Genomic DNA, 19,558 nt, shown 5'->3' with positions numbered 1-19,558 from the left:
TTATAATTGGGGAAGCTGGGGAGCGCAGGTCCCTCGGAGGTTCCTAGGGCTACATTCAAGGCAAAGTGACAGGATTTCTGACTGGAAGGACCCTGAGCGAACCAAGTTCCGACTTGAGCCCAAGTCGCTTGGCGATTGCACAGAATTGCACAAGGATTTAGCGCCCGCTGCAGCCTCCCAGGCACTGCAAAAAATAGCTGGTTTGGGGAAAAGTCGCAAGTGCGTTTGGGCCGTTGTGGAGGGGAGTTTGGCACCCTGACCAGCCCCGTGCTGACTGGGGGTGTTTATTGCTCACACCTCAATGCAAAAACACTGGCAAGCTGTTCCATTCCATCTTCCCTGTGACCATTATCTTCCCACCCCCACCACCCCACCTCCCCTCAACCACCACCACCACCACCAGGCCCGGCACCCCCTCAAAAAAAAAAATATGGGACGCGAGAACTGGAAAGAAAACATAGAGACCGATTATTTATGCCTTAAATTTTAAAATCTGCCGTTCGGGCAAAATGTCCTCGGAACATTTGCAAAGCCCCTTGAATCCTTTGATCTGTAGGCATCGCGTCGTTCGTGGAGTTCTGCTGCTCTCATGAGTCCAGTCAGTGTTGGTGACGGGAACACTCTTTGTGTCTCTTCAATGGAGCCTGGTGTCTGGGAGTGGGAGCCGTGTGTGGGAGCTACCATGAGCAGTCTCTCAGCAGAGCATCACAGAGCCTGATAGTGGAGAGTGTGTTTGTAACTAGAGATTCTGTTAACTTGACCGAGGATGTAAAGGGCACTGGAGGATGGCATTGTTAGTCGGGGTAATCAACCACTGGAGTCATGACCCTGTGGAGTCTGGAGAAGAGGATTTGACAATGTATCCGGAGAGAATATTAACCCTTATAATAATGGAGTAAAGGAAGTCCTGCATTTGCACAGTGCTTTTCACGGCTTTAGGTTGTCCCAAAGTGCTTTACATCATTTAAGTCTCTTTGAAATATAAGTGTTGTAACAGAGGAATGCGGTAGTCAATTTGTGCACAGCAAGCTTCCATAAACAGCAATCTAACACAGATTTAGCACTCTTTCCTCCTCTTTTGTTCAAAATGGTGCCAAGGAATTTTTTTATCTCATAGGGCAGACAGGACCTTGTTAAACATCTCGTCCAAAAGATGGCGCCTCCCATAGTATTGCACTTCCTCACCGATCTGCCTGTTGTAGGCCTGTCCCTGTAACACACGTGACTTTTTCACGCATCCCGCAGTACGCGTTGGCGTCTGTGCGTCTTTAAATGTTAGTCTGTGCGTCATCTCAGCTGGGGGAGCTGTAACAGTTTGCGCAGGGTACCCCCCTGGGCTGTGGAGGCAGACGATGTGCCGGTTATCCCATTCCTGAACGCCACGCGGTCACCCTCTTCGGCACAGTGGGGTGCACCGGTGTGGACTTTAACAGAGTCGGACAGTGACGCCTCCGTGGTCAAATAGCCTGCTGATACTGACTTTCCCACGCATGAGAAATGGGGACCAGAGGGTTGGAGCTCACTAATCCTACTCCAGCTTCCTCCTCCAGCCAGTTGCGCAATTTTTCCCAGGCTGGTTGCAGCCAAATTCTTTTCTCTCTCTCTCTCTCTCTCTAAATGACTGGATTGTGTTCTCTGAAACCCCACCTCTCACTGAAAGCTGATTAAAAGCACATGTACTGTCGAGTCTCCTCAACTGATTCTTCCTATTCCAACATCTTTATGGACTATGATTTTTTTTGTGGGCACCCGCCACCTAATTAACCACAAGATGGTGAAATAACCATTTCTTATTTCAACACGGCACTGCACTGACTTTCGAAATACTTGTTCTCTTGCAGAGGTTCTTTGCTGTAAGACAAATGGTTCAAACAGATAACATTTCTTTTCTGCCCCTGGTGTGTTTTTTGTTTACTAGTGCTGGGTTATTTTTTTCTGCCTGGTGATGCTGTTTGAAGGATTAAAGGAAAGGCTGGCAGCTGATCACATAAGGAGTTCTGCAACCAGGGCACACAACAACGCCCATTGCTTTAAAATATGCTGTGAACAAAGGAAAACCTTTCAAAGTGTTTGACAGGAGCATAATCAGAAATGAACACTGAACCAGATAGTTATTTGCTAGTACAGAACTGGAGCTTTGCTGGAAAAAAAGAAACATGTTGTCGATTCTTTTCATCTTGCACTCATCAGGATAATTTGCAAGCATGCAACGCAAGGGAAACAAAACAAATTTGTACTGTATGAGAAGAGAGTGCTGATTGGTTGGCAAGTGGACTCTGATAGGTAGAGGCGTTACCATGGAGAATGCATGGAGAACTGACAGTTGACTCACAAGCATTGTTTGAAATGTAAACCAGGCAGCTTGATTCTGATTGGTCAAGGCATTGCCTTGAGGAATGAACCAGCGAATGGCTGTCACTTATTTTGTTTAGCTGAAACAGGCGCAATGTGTGTACATGTTTTTTCTGTCTGCAAAGAACAGGGGGCCCTGTGTATTAATACATGTAGCTTCCAGTACACACACACAAATGCGCTATACTGCAGGCCTGGCTGAAAAACTTAAATTGGTTGTCAGCATAATTCTTAGCACACATACCTAGCCAGATATTAGGAGGGGCGAACAAAAGCTTGGTCCAAGGAGGTGGCTTTTAAGGAGAGTCTTAAGGGAAGAGTTGGAGGAGATTAGAGAGAGACTTCTAGAATGCCAGATCTGGTAACTTTAGGCAGGACAAATAATGGTGGGGAGAAGCACTAGAGGACAGAGTCAGAAGAAGGAAGACTTTGGGGGAATGGGGTTGTAGGGCTGGAAGAGGTTACAGAGAACAGAAATGGCAAAGGGACAAACGCAAGTGTGAGGATTTAAAATTTGAGGCCTTGGGGGCTGGAAGCCAGTGTAGGCCAGCGGGCACAAGGGTAGATGGGAGAAGACAGATTGGTGCTGCATTGGATATGGGCAGTAGAGTTTTAGCTGAGTTGAAGTTTATGGATGGCGCTAGATGGAAGAACGACCGGGATATCATTGGAATAGTAGATTCTGGAAGTGACCTGGGCTTGCAAGAGGATTTTGCTCATCCGATCTCAACACAGTACAGCATGTGATGTAGGAACAGGAGTAAACCATTCAGCCTCTGGAGCCTGTTCCATTAGATCATGACTGATCTCTATCATAGCTCCATCTACATGCCTTAGTTCTGTGCTCCTTACTGCCTTTGCCTAACTGAAGCATCAGTTTCCATTTTGAGATTTTTAATTGACGCCCATCATCCACTGCTTTCTGGGAGAGAGAGTTCCAGATTTCCATTGCCATTTGTGAAGAAGTGTTACCTGTCACCTCTGAATGGCCTTGGTCTAATTTTTCAGGCCATTTTGGGCTGGACATTCCCCCACCAACACCCACCGGCAAACGAGGAAACAGTTTCTCTCCATCTAGCCTATAAACTCCTTAAATCACCTTAAAAATCTCAATTACATCACCCCTTAATCTTGCATACTCAAGGGAACACAAGCCTAGTCTATACAACTTGGCCTCATGTCACTTAAAAAAAGAAAGAATTGCATTTATATAGTGCTTTTCACAACCACCAGCATTTTACAGCCAAAGCAGTATTTTTTTTTTGAATTGTAGGCACTTGTCATGTAGAAAATGTAGCAGCCCATTTGCGCACAGCAAGCTCCCATAAACACCATTGTGATAATGACCAGATTGTCTGTTTTTTGATGTTAATTGAGAGATGGGCATTGGCCAGTTCACTGGGAATAACTCCCCTGTTCCTCTTTGAAATAGTGCACGGGCTCTTTTATGCCCACCTAAGAGGGCAGACACGGGGACCTCAGTGCAAAGTCTCATCAGAAAGATGGCACTTTCAGCAATTCAGCTCTCCAACAGTATTGCACTGGAATGTCAGGCTCGAGTCTGTTGAAGCTGTGCTGTATACTCTTACCAAGGGGCATGCTCTCTTCTGTGACCAAGAGGGGGGAAGGAACTCAGGAAAATTACAATCACCAGGAAAGTGGTATTGAGCAAACCTTTGGGGCTGTGGGGCCGACAAATCCCCAGGCCCGGATGGATTTCACCCTAAGGTCTTGAAAGAAGGGGCTAGTGAGATAGTTGGTGCACTGGTTTTAATTTTGCAAAATTCCCTAGAGTTGGGGCAGGTTGCATTAGATTGGAAAATAGCAAATGTAACTCTTTCATTCAAAAAGGGCGGAAGACAGAAAGCAGGAAACTATAGGCCAGTTAGCCTCGCATCTGTCGTAGGGAAAATGTTGGAAGCTATTATTCAAGATGTTACAAAAGAGCACTTAGAAAAATTCAAGGCAATCAGGCAGAGTTTTGTGAAAGGGAAATCATGTTTGACCAATTTATTGGAGTTCTTTGAAGGAGTCACATGCGCTGTGGATAAAGGGGAACCAGTGGATGTACTTAGATTTCCAGAAGGCATTTGATAAAAATGCCACATCAAAGGTTATTGCAGAAAATTAAAGCCCATGGTGTAGAGGGTAACATATTGGCATGGATAGAAGATCAGCTAGCTAACAGGAAGCAGAACGTTGGCATAAATGGGCCTTTTTCTGGTTGGCAGAATGTGACAACTGGTGTGCCACAGGGATCAGTGCTGGGGCCTCAACATTTTATATTTTGTATAAATGACTTTGATGAAGGCACGGTTGCTAAATTTGCTGACGACACAAAGATAGGTAGGAGAGTATATTGCGAAGAAAACATAAGGAGGCTACAAAGTGACATAGATAGGTTAAGTGAGTGGGCAAAGATCTGGCAAATGGAGAATAATGTGGTCAAATGTGAAATTGTCCATTTTGGCAGGAAGAATAAAAAAGCTTATTATCCAAATAGTGTGAGATTGCAGAGCTCTGAGATTCAGAGGGATCTGGGTGTCCTAGTGCATGAATCACAAAAGGCTACTGTGCAGGTACAGCGGGTAATTAGGAAAGCTAATAAAACATTATCATTTATTGTGAGGGGAATTGAATACAAAAGTAGGGAGATTATGCTTCAGTTGTACAGGGCATTGGTGAGACCACATCTGGAGTATTGTGTACAGTACTGGTCTCCTTATTTAAGGAAAGATGTAAATGCGTAAGAAGCGGTTCAGAGAAGGTTTACTAGACTAATGCCAGGAATGGACAGGTTGTCTTATGAGGAAAGGTTGGACAGGTTAGGCTTGTATCCACTGGAATTTAGAAGAGTAAGAGGCGACTTGATTGGAACATTTAAGATCCTGAGGGGTCTTGACAGGGTGGATGTGGAGAGGATGTTCCCTCTTGTGGGAGAACCTAGAGCTAGGGGTCATTGTTTGAAAATAAGAGGTTGCTCAATTAAGACAGAGATGAGGAGAAATCTTTTCTCTGAAGATAGTGAGTCTTTGGAACTCCCTTCCTCAAAAGGCGGTGGAAGCAGAGTCTTTGAATATTTTTAAGACAGAGCAAGATAGCTTTTCGATTAACAAGGGGATGAAAGGTTATCGGGGGATAGGCAGGAATGTGGAGTTGAGGTTACAATCAGATCAGCTATGATCTTATTGAATGGTGGAGCAGGCTCGAGGGGCCGAGTGGCCTACTTCTGCTCCTAATTCGTACATATATATGTTCACTCTCAATGTCACAGCTAACTTGCTGTAGAAGATCTGTATTATGCACATCAGGTAATGAGCCCCAATTGAGATCATCTTTAGCTTGGAAAAGCTCCTTTGAAGTCAGATTTTCTCTGCAGGCACAGTGAAGAAGGAACAATGCCACTCTCATTGGGATAAATTCATACTGCGTTTTGTGCACGTGTTTAAGGAGCAAGGCTGCCAAAATGAGTATATCACTATCTCCCAGATTTATTTATTTTGCTTATCATAGCGCACACTTTTTTCCCCCCTTTGGGTAATAATGGGAGGATTCCCAGGCCGATTATCAGCTTGTTGAACTGCGTCATGAACGCTCCTTCCGAGGCCAACAAGTTCTGGTGTGGGACTTGAGCCCTGAGCTTCTGGCTCTGAGGCAGGGACACTACTGCTGCACCACAAGACCTCCCCAATGATCTCTGTTAATGGAGTTAAACTGCTCATCTTGCAAGTGGGGTCTATGTTGCAGTGCAGAATGTAACTCTTTCGAGTTATCAACAGATCGCATGTAACCCTTTCGAGTACATTCACAGTTCTTGGTTTCCGGAAGTGGGACATGAACCCACAACCTTCTGATTCAAAGGCGAGGGTGCTATGAACTGAGCCACAGCTGACACCTCGTCAGTGCAGAATGTAATTGCACTTCCAACTAATATCACTGAACTAAAGTTTACCATATTGGAGGAGGCCATTCAGCCCACCCTGTCTGCCAGCCCTTTTTGGCAGTTTGCACTGGTGGTGACTTTACAATAAACGTAGCTTCTTGCATTTATATTGTGCCTTTAACGTGCTAAAATTCCCCAAGGTGCTTCACAGGAGCATTATCAAACATAAATTGGTGCTAAGCCACATAAGAAGAAATTAGAACAGGTGACTTAGTTAGGATTAAAGGAATAGAGAGAGGTAGAGGAGCCAAAAGGAATTCCAGAGCTTCGGGCCGAAAACGTGGGCACCAACGCCAGAGTGAAGAAAACCTGTGGAATGTGCAAGAGGAGCACAGCGATTTTGGAAGATTATAGGGCTGGAGGGGGTTACAGAGATGGGGGAGAGGTGAGACCAGGGAGGGATTTTTTTTTTCTCTGAGGGCCATGAGCCTTTGGAACTCCTTTCCTTTAGAGGCAGTGGAAGCAGGGTCTTTTGAATATTTTTAAGGCAGAGGTAGATAGATTCTCGATAAGCAAGGGGGGGGTAAAAGGTTATCCGGGGTAGGCAGGAATGTGGAGTTGAGGTTACAATCGGATCAGCTATGATCTTATTGGATGGCGGAGCAGGCTCGAGGGGCCGAGTGGCCTACTCCTGCTCCTAATTCATATGTTCGTATGATTTGAAATCAAGGTTGAGAATTTTAAAATACCTGCAGCACGATAGTCGGTAGAACTAACGCTGACACAAATCTAACTGGACTGTTGTCCAATTGCTCAGTGCACAATGCTACCGGCTGATCTAAGGCAGGAGAAAAATGGATTAAAGCCACAGGAAAGCTGAAGGTTGGTGTGTTGGCATCAGTTCTTCCTGTACTGAAACTCAGAAAGCAATGGAGGCTGAGTCATTGAATGTATTCAAGGCTGACTTCTGGTCGATAAGTGAGTCAAGGACAGACAGGCAGGAAAGTGGATCAGATCAACCATAATCTTATTGAATGTAGGGGCAGGCTTGAAGGGCCAAATGGTCTACTCCTGCTCCTATTTCTTATGTTCTTGTAATCTCATTGGACGGTTTGGTGAGCCCTCTGACCTTGTGCCAGTTGGCTCAAACCGCACACTGTTCTAATATCATCACCATTGCTTTTAGTGTGTATGTGTGTGTGGTAGAGTTGCCAGCTGTGATTAAATGTATTCCTGGAGGTTTCATCACGTGACTTGCCCCCACGCTCCAGCCATTAGTCGGCCAACATATCCATCCTTGTAACATACTGCCTTCCTGTGCCAATTGAAAAGCAAAGACTCATTACCCAACTAGATGATGCTTGACTGTCAGCCAAACAGCTTTTCTCCACCAAACCCCGCCCACCCCATTTTCAATATCTTTACTTCTGGTAAAGAGAAAAGCTCAAAGAAAATGTCAAATAAAAAATCTTTTTTAATGTCCCAATGATTTTTCACCAGGGTTGCACACAGCAGTGTCCTGGAGATTGATCTTCAATTCCTGGAGACTCCAGGCCAATCCTGGAAGATTGGCAACCCTACACTGAGCCACAGGTTAACACAAAGACTTTCCCTTATATTTCTGTCCCCTTGACACAAGGGATGGACCTTGTGGAACCTCTCCGCACTGCTTTGCTAGGATGGTGAAACTAAGCATTGAAAATCTGTTTTAGCTTAATTTATTGTCATTGGTAAACAACCATGTGAAAATGGACCACATTGACTGATGGTAACTGATGTGACTTGGGAACACTGAGCACAGCTCCTGAACCCCACTCAGGGTGTCAGTCGAGTGAGCCTAAATAATGACTCTAAGGAGCACATTCTCAGGGTAAGGGGTGGGTGTGTAAAATGGGGGGCTGATCTAATTGCAGGGAATAAGCCAGTTTGTTTAAACCTACCCCAAAACATCTGTTCCCATATTCCATCTAAGCAGCAGGTCTAAAGCCCAGAAAAATCTCGAGATACACCAGTGGCAGACAAAAAACTCCATTCTGTGGCATTTCAGATTAGAGTATTTCCTCTTCGGTGACTGGGAAAGGGTTAATTCTGGATAACAGGAATTGTCTCACTTTCTTTGGGGCTGCGTGAAGTGGGTGGGGAGGGCTGTGTGGGGCACTGGGTGGGTGGGGGGGCGAATTCTATTGTTGACAAACTGAGGGGTTTTTTTCTGTAGAAGAATACTAATATAGTCTGACCTGTATTTTTTAAACACTGGATAGAAAATGAAGTCCCAGACAGCTGCAGCAGCAGTGAGAAAGATGAATTCTTCTGTGCGAATCACAGCCCATGAGAACCGTGTTGGACCAGAGACTGAGGACATCTATAACCAGGATTTCTTTGAGAATCTGAATGGAGTGGCGAATGCATTGGATAATGTGGAAACTCGTAAGTAGCTCTGTTTATGTGAACAAAGGGTGGCTACCAGATCAATTTTGACACATATGTGAAAGAGTGCAAAGGGACTTGCCTCTCAATAAGCAGAAACCTTGCTGCACTTTTTCATAGATTGCAAAAGAAAGAATGGCTTACGTTTATATAGTGCCTTTTGCAACCTCAGGATGTCCCTAAGTTCTTTACTGCCAATAGTACTTCTGAAATGTAGTCGCTACTGTAGTGTAGAAAAATGCAGAAGCCAATTTGTATACAGCAAGGTCCCATAGCTAGCAATGTCATAGGCATTACAACCCAGAAGGAGGCCATTCAGCCCATCTTATCTGTGCCAGTTCTTTCATAGAACAAGCCAATTAATCCTGCTCTCCAGTCAATGTTTTTAGTGATGCTGGTTGAGGGACATATTTTGGCCAGGACACCAGGGAGAACCCTCCTGCCCCTCTTCTTTGAAATAGTGGCCGTGGGATCTTTACATCCATCTGAGAGGGTAAACAGTACATCGGTTTAACGTTTCAATCAAAAGACTGCAACTCTAACAGTCCAACCCTTCCTCAATTCTGTATGGAGCGTCACCCTAGATTTTGTGCCCAAGTCTTTGGAGTGAGACTTAAGCGCAGGAACCTTCTGACCCAGAAGTGAGAGCGCTACAACTGAGCAATGACTGCAAGTCTCAACATTTTTTAATATACTTTCATGCAAACTGGAACAGCCAAGCTGTTCCTGTACAGCTATAACGCTGGGCATCTACCCAGCAATGTGGAAAATCGCCCAGGTATGTCCTGTACACAAAAAGCAAGGCAATTCCAACCCGACCAATTACCACCCTATTAGCCTACTCTCAATCATCAGTAAAGTAATGGAAGAAGTCATCAACAGTGCTATCAAGCGGCACTTGCTCAGCAATAACCTGCTCACTGACACTCAGTTTGGGTTCCACCAGGGTCACTCAGGTTCTGACCTCATTACAGCCTTGATTCAAACATAAACAAAAGAGCTGAACTCCAGAGGTGAGGTGAGAGTGATTGTCCTTGACATCAAGGCAGCCCTTGACCGAGTGTGGCATCAAGGAACCCTAACAAAACTGAAGTCAATGGGAATCAGGGACAAAACCCTCCACTAGTTGGAGTCATACCTAGCACAGAGGAAGATGGTTGTGGTTGTTGGACATCACACCAGGAGTTCCTCAGGGTGTGTCCTAGGCCCAACCATCTTCAGCTGCTTCACCAATGACCTTCCTTCCATCATAAGATCAGAAGTGGAGGTGTTTGCTGATGATTGCACAATGTACAGCACCATTCACGACGACTCAGATACTGAAGCAGTCCATGTCCAAATGCAGCAAGACCTGGACAATATCCAGGCTTGGGCTGACAAGTGGTAAGTAACATTCACACCACACAAGTGCCAGGTACTGACCTTTTCCAGCAAGAGAGAATCTAACTATCACCCCTTGACATTCAATGGCATTACCATCACTGAGTCCCCCACTATCATTGACCAGAAACTGAACTGTACCGGCCATATAAATACTGTGGCTATAAGAGCAGGTCAGAGGCCAGGAATCCTGGGGCACCTCCTGACTTCCCAAAGGCTGTCCACCATCTACAAGGCACAAGTCAGTGTGATGGAATACTCTCCACTTGCCTGGGTGAGTGCAGCCCTAACAACATTCGAGAAGCTTGACGCCATCCAGGACAAAGCAGCCCGCTTGATTGGCACCACATCCACAAACATTCACTCCCTCCACCACCGACGCACAGTAGCAGCAGTGTGTACCATCTACAAGATGCACTGCAGGAACTCACCAAGGCTCCTTAAACAGCACCTTCCAAACCCACGACCGCTACCATCTAGAAGGACAGGAACAGCAGATACATGGGAACACCATCACCTGGAAGTTCCCTTCTAAGCCACTCACCATCCTGACTTGGAAATATATCATCGTTCCTTCACTGTCGCTGGGTCAAAATCCTTGAATTCCCTCCCTAACAGCACTGTGGGTGTACCTACACCACCGGGACTGCAGCGGTTCAAGAAGGCAGCTCAACACTACCTTCTCAAGGGAAATTAGGAATGGGCAATGAACGCTGGCCTAGCCAGTGCCGCCCACTTCCCGTGAATGAATTAAAAAAATTATTTTTCCTTCTCAACCTCAGTGGCCGCAGAATTGTTGTTTCACAGTTGGAGCGCGACTGCATTTGAAAATGAAAGTCTTCCTGTAAATAAAGATTTGTATAAGAATCACTTTGGGGAGATGGTGGTGTAGTGGTGATGTCGCTGAACTAGTAACCCGGAGGTGCAGACTATTGCTCTGGGGACACAGGTTCAGATCCCACCATGATAGATGGTCAAATTTAAATTCAATTAATAAGAAAACCTGGAATTGAAAGCTAGTTACAGTAATGGTGACCACGATGGTAAACAATCACTGATTGATGTAAAAACCTACCTGGTTCACTAACGTCTTTTAGGAAAGGAAATCTGCTGTCTTTATCCATCCTATATATGACTCCAGACCCACACCAACGTGTTTGACTCTTAACTGCCCTCTGAAATAGCCTAGCACGCCATTCAATTCAAGGGCAATTAGGGATGAGCAACAAATGCTGGTCTTGCCAGCGACACCCATATCTCATGAAAGAATAAGTTTTTTAAAAAAGGCACCTCTGAAACAGGGGTTGGAGTTTTGCCAGTTTAAATGTTGAAGACCTCCTCACTATAATGGAGCAATAGGCGATACTTCATGCCTCAATATTGTACTTTCCCTTTCTGATGTTAAACATCTCTTTTCCTGGTCTCTATGAAAGTCCTAATGTGGGTAGATAATCTCAACAGTTGTTAAGAAAGGTGATTCTCATATTTAGCACCAGTTATCATTTCATTCTTTTAGCCGTTTGCTAGTATAGAACTTGAGTATTGCTGAAAAAAGAGACATGTTGAAGTTTTCCATCTTGCATTCATCAGGAGACTTCGCAAGGATACCAATATAAAGGGAAAACAACAATTTATATTACATCTAGACAGAAAGAACATTGCGCCTGTTTCAGCTAAACAAAATAAGTGACAGCCATTCATTCACTGACTCATTCCTCAGGGCAATGCCTTGACCAATCAGGGTCAAGCTGCCTGGTTTAAATTTTAATCAATGCCTGGCAAATAACTGTCAGTCACTATCACTGGTGCATTCTCCATGGCTACGCCTCAACACAGTGAGGGATGGGCAACAAATGCTGGTCTTGCCAGCGACACCCACATCTCATGAAAGAATAAGTTTTTTAAAAAAGTCACCTCTGAAACACAGGTTGGAGTTTTGCCAGTTTAAATGTTGAAGACCTCTTCACTATAATGGAGCAATAGGCGATACTTCATGCCTCAATATTGTACTTTCCCTTTCTGACAACATTTCTTTTCTTGGTCTCTATGAAAGTCCTAATGTGGGTATACAATCTCAACAGCTGTTCAGAACAACGTAAAAGGAAGATGATTCTCAACACAAGCTCCACTTGCTAACCAATCAGCACTGTCTTCACATACAGTACAAATCGTTGTTTTCCCCTTATATTGGTATTCTTGTGAAGTGACCTGATGAGGGGGGATGAATATTGTCGGGAGGGGTTGAGCATTGTCTGGGGGTGAGGGAGGTGGGGGGTGAACATTGTCTAGGGGTGAGGGAGGTGGGGGGGTGAACATTGTCGGGGGTGATGGAGGGGGTTGAGCATTGTCTGGGGATGAGGGAGGGGGTGAACATGTCGGGGGGTGGTGGAGGGGGTTGAGCATTGTCGGGGGGTGGTGGAGGGGGTTGAGCATTGTCGGGGGGGATGGAGGGGGTTGAGTATTGTCTGGGGGTGATGGAGGGGGTTGAGCATTGTCTGGGGATGAGGGAGGGGGTGAACATTGTCGGAGGGTGATGGAGGGGGTTGAGCATTGTCGGGGGGTGAGGGAGGGGGTGAACATTGTCGGGGGGTGATGGAGGGGGATGAGCATTGTTGGGGGGTGAGCATTGTTGGGGGGGATGAACATTGTCGGGGGGGTGATGGGGAGTGAGCATTGTCGGGGGGTGATGGAGGGGAGTGAGCATTGTTGGGGGGTGATGGGGAGTGAGCATTGTCGGGTGGTGATGGGGAGTGAGCATTGTCGGGGGGTGATGGGGAGTGAGCATTGTCGGGGGGTGATGGGGAGTGAGCATTGTCGGGGGGTGATGGGGAGTGAGCATTGTCGGGGGGTGATGGGGAGTGAGCATTGTCGGGGGGTGATGGGGAGTGAGCATTGTTGGGGGGGTGATGGGGAGTGAGCATTGTCGGGGGGTGATGGAGGGGAGTGAGCATTGTCGGGGGGTGATGGAGGGGAGTGAGCATTGACGGGGGGTGATGGAGGGGAGTGAGCATTGTCGGGGGGTGATGGGGAGTGAGCATTGTCGGGGGGTGATGGAGGGGAGTGAGCATTGTCGGGGGGTGATGGAGGGGAGTGAGCATTGTCGGGGGGTGATGGGGAGTGAGCATTGTCGGGGGGTGATGGGGAGTGAGCATTGTCGGGGGGGTGAACATTGTCAGGGGGTGAGGGAGGAGGGTGAACATTGTCAGGGGGTGATGGAGGAGGGTGAGCATTGTCGGGGGGGGTGAAGGAGGGGGGGTTGAGCATTGTCTGGGGGTGATGGAGGAGGGTGAACATTGTCAGGGGGTGATGGAGGGGAGTGAGCATTGTCTGGGGATGAGGGAGGAGGTGAACATTGTCTGGGGATGAGGGAGGGGGTGAACATTGTCAGGGGGTGATGGAGGGGAGTGAGCATTGTTGGGGAGGTGAACATTGTCGGGGGGATGATGGAGGGGAGTGAACATTGTCGGGGGGATGATGGAGGGGGGTGAACGTTGTCGGGGGGTGATGGAGGGGAGTGAGCATTGTTGGAGGGGGTGAAGATTGTCGGGGGGGGCAGTGAGGGAGGTGGGTTGAGCATTGTCAGGGGTGATGGAGGAGGGTGAACATTGTCAGGGGTGATGGAGGAGGGTGAGCATTATCGGGGGTGAGGGCAGGGGTAAACACTGTCAGTGAAGGGAGGTTGTGCAGTGTTGGGGTTGACAGCTCCATTTGAAACAATGTTAGTCAATGAACTAAAGACAGACCCTAAGGGACGAGGAAAAGGGGGAGCGGCTGCCCCGGAATTATGCTCGACAATTGGCCGCCCGACTCTCTCTATCTCTGCATCCCTGCTGGAGACAGCGTCGGAAGGCAAAAAGGCTCCAGTGTAAAATTGGTAAGTGAGAAGATTAAATCACAGTCGGCATCAGGGACACACCCTCTCCAAGGCTGATTGGAAGGGCTTGGGCCATCGTGTTACAAATTTAGCTTTTTCTCCCATTAGTTATACTGACCTTGAGGTAATACTCAGGGACCACTTTATGTGCCATTTAGCATTTTATAATGCTTGGTTAGGTCCCCTTTCGTCTGTCTTCTGTCGACGCTGTACAGCCAAAGCTCATAAATCCTTCCTCATAGCTCATTATATGGTTCAAAGTGAGTGGTAGTTTGCAAGGATTGAAAAGTCAAAGGTGATTTTTTTTCAATAAGTGGTTAATTCAAGATTTTGAAAGGGTGAAGACAATACTTGAGAGGAGGAAACCATCTCGGAGGACAGTTAAGAGCCAACCACGTTGTTGTTGTGAGTCTAGAGTCATGTGTAGGCCAGACCGTGTAAGAATGATAGATTTCCTCCCCTAAAGGGCATTAGAGAACCAGATGGATTTTTTTTCTACAACAATCAATGATTGTTGTCATGGTCACCATTACTGAGCCTAGCTTTATATTCCATTTATTAAATGAACTCAAATTCCACCAGCTGTGGTAGGGTTTGAACCCATGGCCCCAGAGCATTATTAGCTAGTGTCTCTAGGTTATTAGACCATGACACCACCGTCTTCAACAATAATAAATGCAAGTTGTTGTTGTTGTAGTAATGTATGTTTCAGGAGGAATGTTGCTTATAATGTCCATTTTTGCTTCCAGGCAATTACGTGGATAGCCGCTGTGTGTTATACCATAAGCCGTTGCTGGAGTCGGGGACTCTGGGCACGAAAGGAAATGTACAGGTTGTCGTTCCTCACCTTACAGAGTCCTATCGGTCCAGTGGGGACCCTTCGGAAAAATCTATTCCCATCTGTACGCTCAGGAATTTTCCCAATGCTATTGAGCACACGTTGCAGGTAATTATAGAGCAAATGAACATTGTGCTAAGGGCCATGAGAACTGTCTAAGCTGCATCAGAGGGAGTGGAGGGGTTTTGGAGCTTTACTGCGAATGAGAATATATGTAGATATTCCTAAATTTAAAAACTAAAATCTGCTGTGGTGCTGCTCATGATAAGGGAGAGGATATTCTATTTTATATAGTCAGGAATGTTATGTCATGTACAATATAGCTATGTATTGCCTTATGGCTGCACAGCAATTGCTGTTAAGTAAAACATTGGGTGAATTTATATTGGAGACTGTAGACGTCCTGGCTCTGGTATTGTGTGTGCCTTGTGTGTTCCTGGTGAGTTTCTTTATCCTTTCTTAAAGTGTGAGGCAGAAAGGTGTGTGTGAAACTTAGGTATAACAAAGAGACAGACAAGAAATAGGTACTGGATGAGCTGTCTCCAAAAATGCGTAGCAATCTGCCTTGACACTGCTCAAGAAGATTAAGCTAAGTTTCTGTTTTATAATGTGAATGGCCTTGGATTGAGCAGCATGTTATTATCACAGCCACTGATTTAGTGAAATATAAACAGCAAACGCCGGAAATACTCAACAGGTCTGGCAGCATCTGTGGAGAGAGAAATAGGATTAACGTTTCAGCTCAATGGCCCTACATCAGAGCATCAGAAACGTAAGCCAAAATTTTCCAACACCCCGACCCCCGCCCCAACCTGTGGCGAGTTCCCCCCGCGGTGAGGCCGGCGAGCCACTGAAATCTCCGTTCACCTTCGGCGGGACCGGAAGATCCCGCTGGCACGAGGGACTAGAAAATTCCGGCCACTAACTCTCTGCTTCTCTGCACAGATGCTGCCTGGCCTGCTGAGTATTTCCAGCATTCTCTGTTTCTACTTATTTTACATTTCCAGCATCGGCAGTATTTTGCTTTGTGGGAGTTACATTTTTAATTAGTTGATATTCTCTGGTGGTTCTTGTTGGTTTTTGGGTTTGAAGTTTCCTGTTTCTGTTCGGCTCTAACTCCCTCAAAACCCACTCGCTTAAAATTGAGCCCGTGGGTTCCCTCGCCTTTTTTAAACTGAAATTTTAGGCTCTTGGCTTTTCAAGCCCAAGAGGCACAGCAAGGTGGTACTAAGGTCACGGCAGGGGTCAGGGAGGAGTTGGCGGAAAATAGGGGACATGCAGTGGAGCTGCACTGCTGGCGACATGTCAGATGACAGGGTACATCCACCAGAGGTGTACAATAAGCAGGGAAGATGGGTTTAACAAAAGCATGGTAATGTCCCACCGTTCACAGGGGTGACGTTCCCACGAAACCTCGCAAACCTCGGTGAAATCGCGAACGACGGATATACTTTACAATGGGAATCAATTAGGTTCCAGCCACCCTAAAATTTTACATGGATGAAGGATCAAAGGCAATAAAAACCATCTTTTCAGTAAATTTGAAGAGAAATTTGCTGGAGAAATTGTGTAATAAAACAAGAAAATGAGAAAAATGTAAAAAAATTTGTCACACTTACAGTACCTTACTTTGAGAGTGGAGGTGCACAGTGATCAGCAATTAAATCGCAGTGATAAGGAAAACCCATGTGCAAACAACAGCAGACTACACACGCGCAGTGTGTACTTTCTACTGCAAGAAATACGTCATGGACACCTTCCTTTTTTAACTTTATTTAGGCTTTTTTTTTTTCTTCTTTTCAGCATTTTCTAAAGATGGCTTCTATTTTTTTATTTTTAAAACCACGGGTAACTAAAATTTGGGCCTGCAATGGGTGAACAAAGCCTTTTGTGCAGATTAGCGAATTCGCGAAAGAGGAAGTCACAAACGGCAGGACTTTACTGTACGCTTAAAAAAATGGACACTATGGGATTGGGTGTGGTGGAGGACGCTGGACTATATTGGAGAGTGCGTGGGAGGATCAGAATACTGGAACGATATTTTTAAGAGCAGTACAGTTCTCACAGTATCCTAGCCAATATTAGTCCCTCAATCAACATCACTTTAAAAAAAAAAATTATCTGATCATTATCACATTGCTGTTTATGGGACCTTGCTGTGTGCAAATTGGCTGCCACATCTCCTGTATTATAACAGTAATGACTCTGACAAAACTTAATTGGCTGTAACACACTTCGGGACATCATGACATAATGAGAGGCGCTATATAAAAGCAAACTACTCTAACTGAGTTAATGGTGGGTTGGCGGCTAGTACAGAAAGAAGGCTAGGTTATAGCATGAAGGAGGCACAGGGTGTGTAGGATTGACGGGGGAGTGTATTAGAATGGCAGTCATGATTGTTCATTGTCCCTTTCCTTCAGGCATATAGAAAATGTTTAAAAGTCATTTCCTGGAACTGAGATTGGAAGCAACTGTTAATGACCATGTTCAGTGCATCTTTATGTATATAGTCAGATACAGTAAAAGCACATTACACAATTTAATTAACCAGCAACTGGTTCTTGGATCCATGACAAGAAACCGGTATGAGGAAGGAATGGGGCTCAGGACAGGTGAGAGGCTCGTTCAAGGGATGCCGGTCTCATCAGTGACTCCTGGAGGAGGGCAGGCAATGGTTGGGAAACACAGGAGGGAAAGTGGTGGATGAGCTGAAACAGGGGTGAGAGGCCTAGGGAACTGACAGTAAGGTAAAGAAGGGATTTTACAGCTTGAGAAGCTGCTGTTCTCAGGACATCTGAAGGGCAAAAGGAAGAAATAAATGATTCAATAAGCCTGTACGATATGGTTGTAGAACTATGGTTGGATCTATTGGCATATAGTGACACCACTATTTCCAGCGTTAGTGCAATTGTTGGGTAAATCCCCTTCAATCACACCTGGAGACTGCACTGCAGTAAGTGACTGGGATTGACTAAATGCACATAATTTGGGTGTAACTATCCTCCATTCACTGCATTTTGCTAAATAAATCACCCTGCTTCGATCATGGGCAGAATTTTCTGCCTGTCGGGCGGGCGGGCTCAACCCAATCTCTGGCGGGTGGGGAGCTGATCCCCGCCGGAGAAGTGGGCCCCGCTGCCATTTTACGTGGGTGGGCCAATCAAGGCCCGCCCAGCGTGATGTCCGACGGGAAGCGCTATGCACTTGGGGGGGGGGGGGGGGATTCCCCAAAAGCGACAGCGCGCTCTTTCGCGCATGCGCACAGAAGACCGCACATCTCCCTGAGGCTAAGTGCTGCCTCAGGGTGACCGCTGACACTTTTTAAAAATATGAAAAATAGAAAAAAAAAATTCCCTAACCTGTCCCCCTCATGTGACAATGTCACATGAGATGGAACATGTTCATAATTTACATAAGTTTATTAAACTTTTTAAAACCCTACATGAAACCTCATCCCACCGGTGGATGGGGTTTCATGTTTTATCTGTTTGCCGCTGGGGCTCCTGGCCTGCCCGCTGACCTTAAGGTTGGATGGGCAGGTCCTTTAATTGTATAATTGATCCTGTCAATAGCCTCAATCGGGGGTTCCTCCTGACATCATCCTGCGTCATTTTATGCGTCGGCGAGCGGGACCCGCCCCCTGCTCACCGACAGCAAAATTCTGCCCCATGAGTTCTGTTGTAGTTCATAGGAACTCTCTCTAAGTAGACTCTGTAGACTGTTTGCTGGATTGCACTGTTTAAATAGACTTTTTTCTGAGAAAAATGACACTGGTTGCTGTAAGGTGACTGCTATGAGTCTTGCCATAAGTCCCAGCAATTCTCCAACTCACTGACTCATACAGCGCAACTCATTGCGCGGAATCGTCCCAAATTTGCACTAAGTGCGTAGCGGGCGGGTAAAGCGACGTTTTATCTGTCAGCCATGCTGGCGAGTTTTTACACTGTATTGTCCCAAACCCTCCACATTATTTATGCATTCCCGGGAAACACGCCGTTTCCATGGCAGGTGGACTCCGATTTGCCTGTCACACTGTTACCTCGCCGCTTCATCACGCCAGGCACCACATTCAAAGTACAGCCACGCTCAGTGCTACCAGCCCAGGACTGCAGCAAAGAAGACATGGTCCCAAAAGGCAAGAAGACTGCAGCCCTGAAGTGCCCTTTGGACACCATGGAGGCCTCCGCTGTGATGAAGGAGAGATTGGCCATCCAATGCAGATAGGATGAATGATCTCATCTGTGTAGCCAGGGTAAGGCAACCATCTCATCACTCTAAACTCACACACTCAAGCCCACCACACATTCACTGGCATCTCACTCACTGCCAGCTCAAGGATATCACCACCCATTTTCACAGACATACCCTCACTGTCCATCTGGCCTCATCTCCTCTGAAGACTGCTTCCTCAGCCCTCACCATCTTGAGACCACTTGTACAGATCAATATGTGTGCCCACACACACACCCTGGGTTACCCTCCTTCCCCAATACAGCCCTCATCCTGCAGCCTCTTCCCTTGCCTGAGGCCACTTCTCCCCCTTCCCCAAGCAAGACCTTGCCCTGCAGCCATTCAAAAGCCACCCACATATGGCTGATCTGGTAGGTAGAGACCTGCCCATGACCCCCCTCCCTAAAAGTGATGCGATGCTGCCTGTGAAGCCTGGCACTGATGACTGCGAGTGCTGCCCGAAGCAAGGTAGGCAAACAAACCTTGAAGTCCTGAGCGAAGTGCAGCTCGCCAAGTACACGTCGCTTATGTGTTGTTGTGAAACACATCGGCATGTTTTCCTGCCAACGTG

The 19,558-nt window shown here is 46.4% G+C and overlaps 1 protein-coding gene across 2 annotated transcripts in view; it reads left to right on the top strand.

The window, feature by feature from the left end:
- The window catches only part of uba1 (ubiquitin-like modifier activating enzyme 1), a 254,790-nt gene that overhangs the window by 46,579 nt on the left and 188,653 nt on the right, over positions 1-19,558 (top strand). For both annotated transcript variants that reach the window (XM_078543185.1, XM_078543186.1), the window contains exons 14-15: positions 8,497-8,662; positions 14,666-14,862. In XM_078543185.1, the coding sequence (XP_078399311.1) occupies positions 8,497-8,662; positions 14,666-14,862 (363 nt within the window). The remainder of the gene's footprint in view (positions 1-8,496; positions 8,663-14,665; positions 14,863-19,558) is intronic.

This window comes from Cetorhinus maximus, chromosome 6, assembly GCF_964194155.1.
Source record: "Cetorhinus maximus chromosome 6, sCetMax3.hap1.1, whole genome shotgun sequence".
In the NCBI taxonomy this organism is placed as follows: Eukaryota; Metazoa; Chordata; class Chondrichthyes; order Lamniformes; family Cetorhinidae; genus Cetorhinus; species Cetorhinus maximus.
The sequence above is the reverse complement of the archived record's forward strand: the minus strand, read 5'-3'. Positions and strand labels throughout refer to the sequence as shown.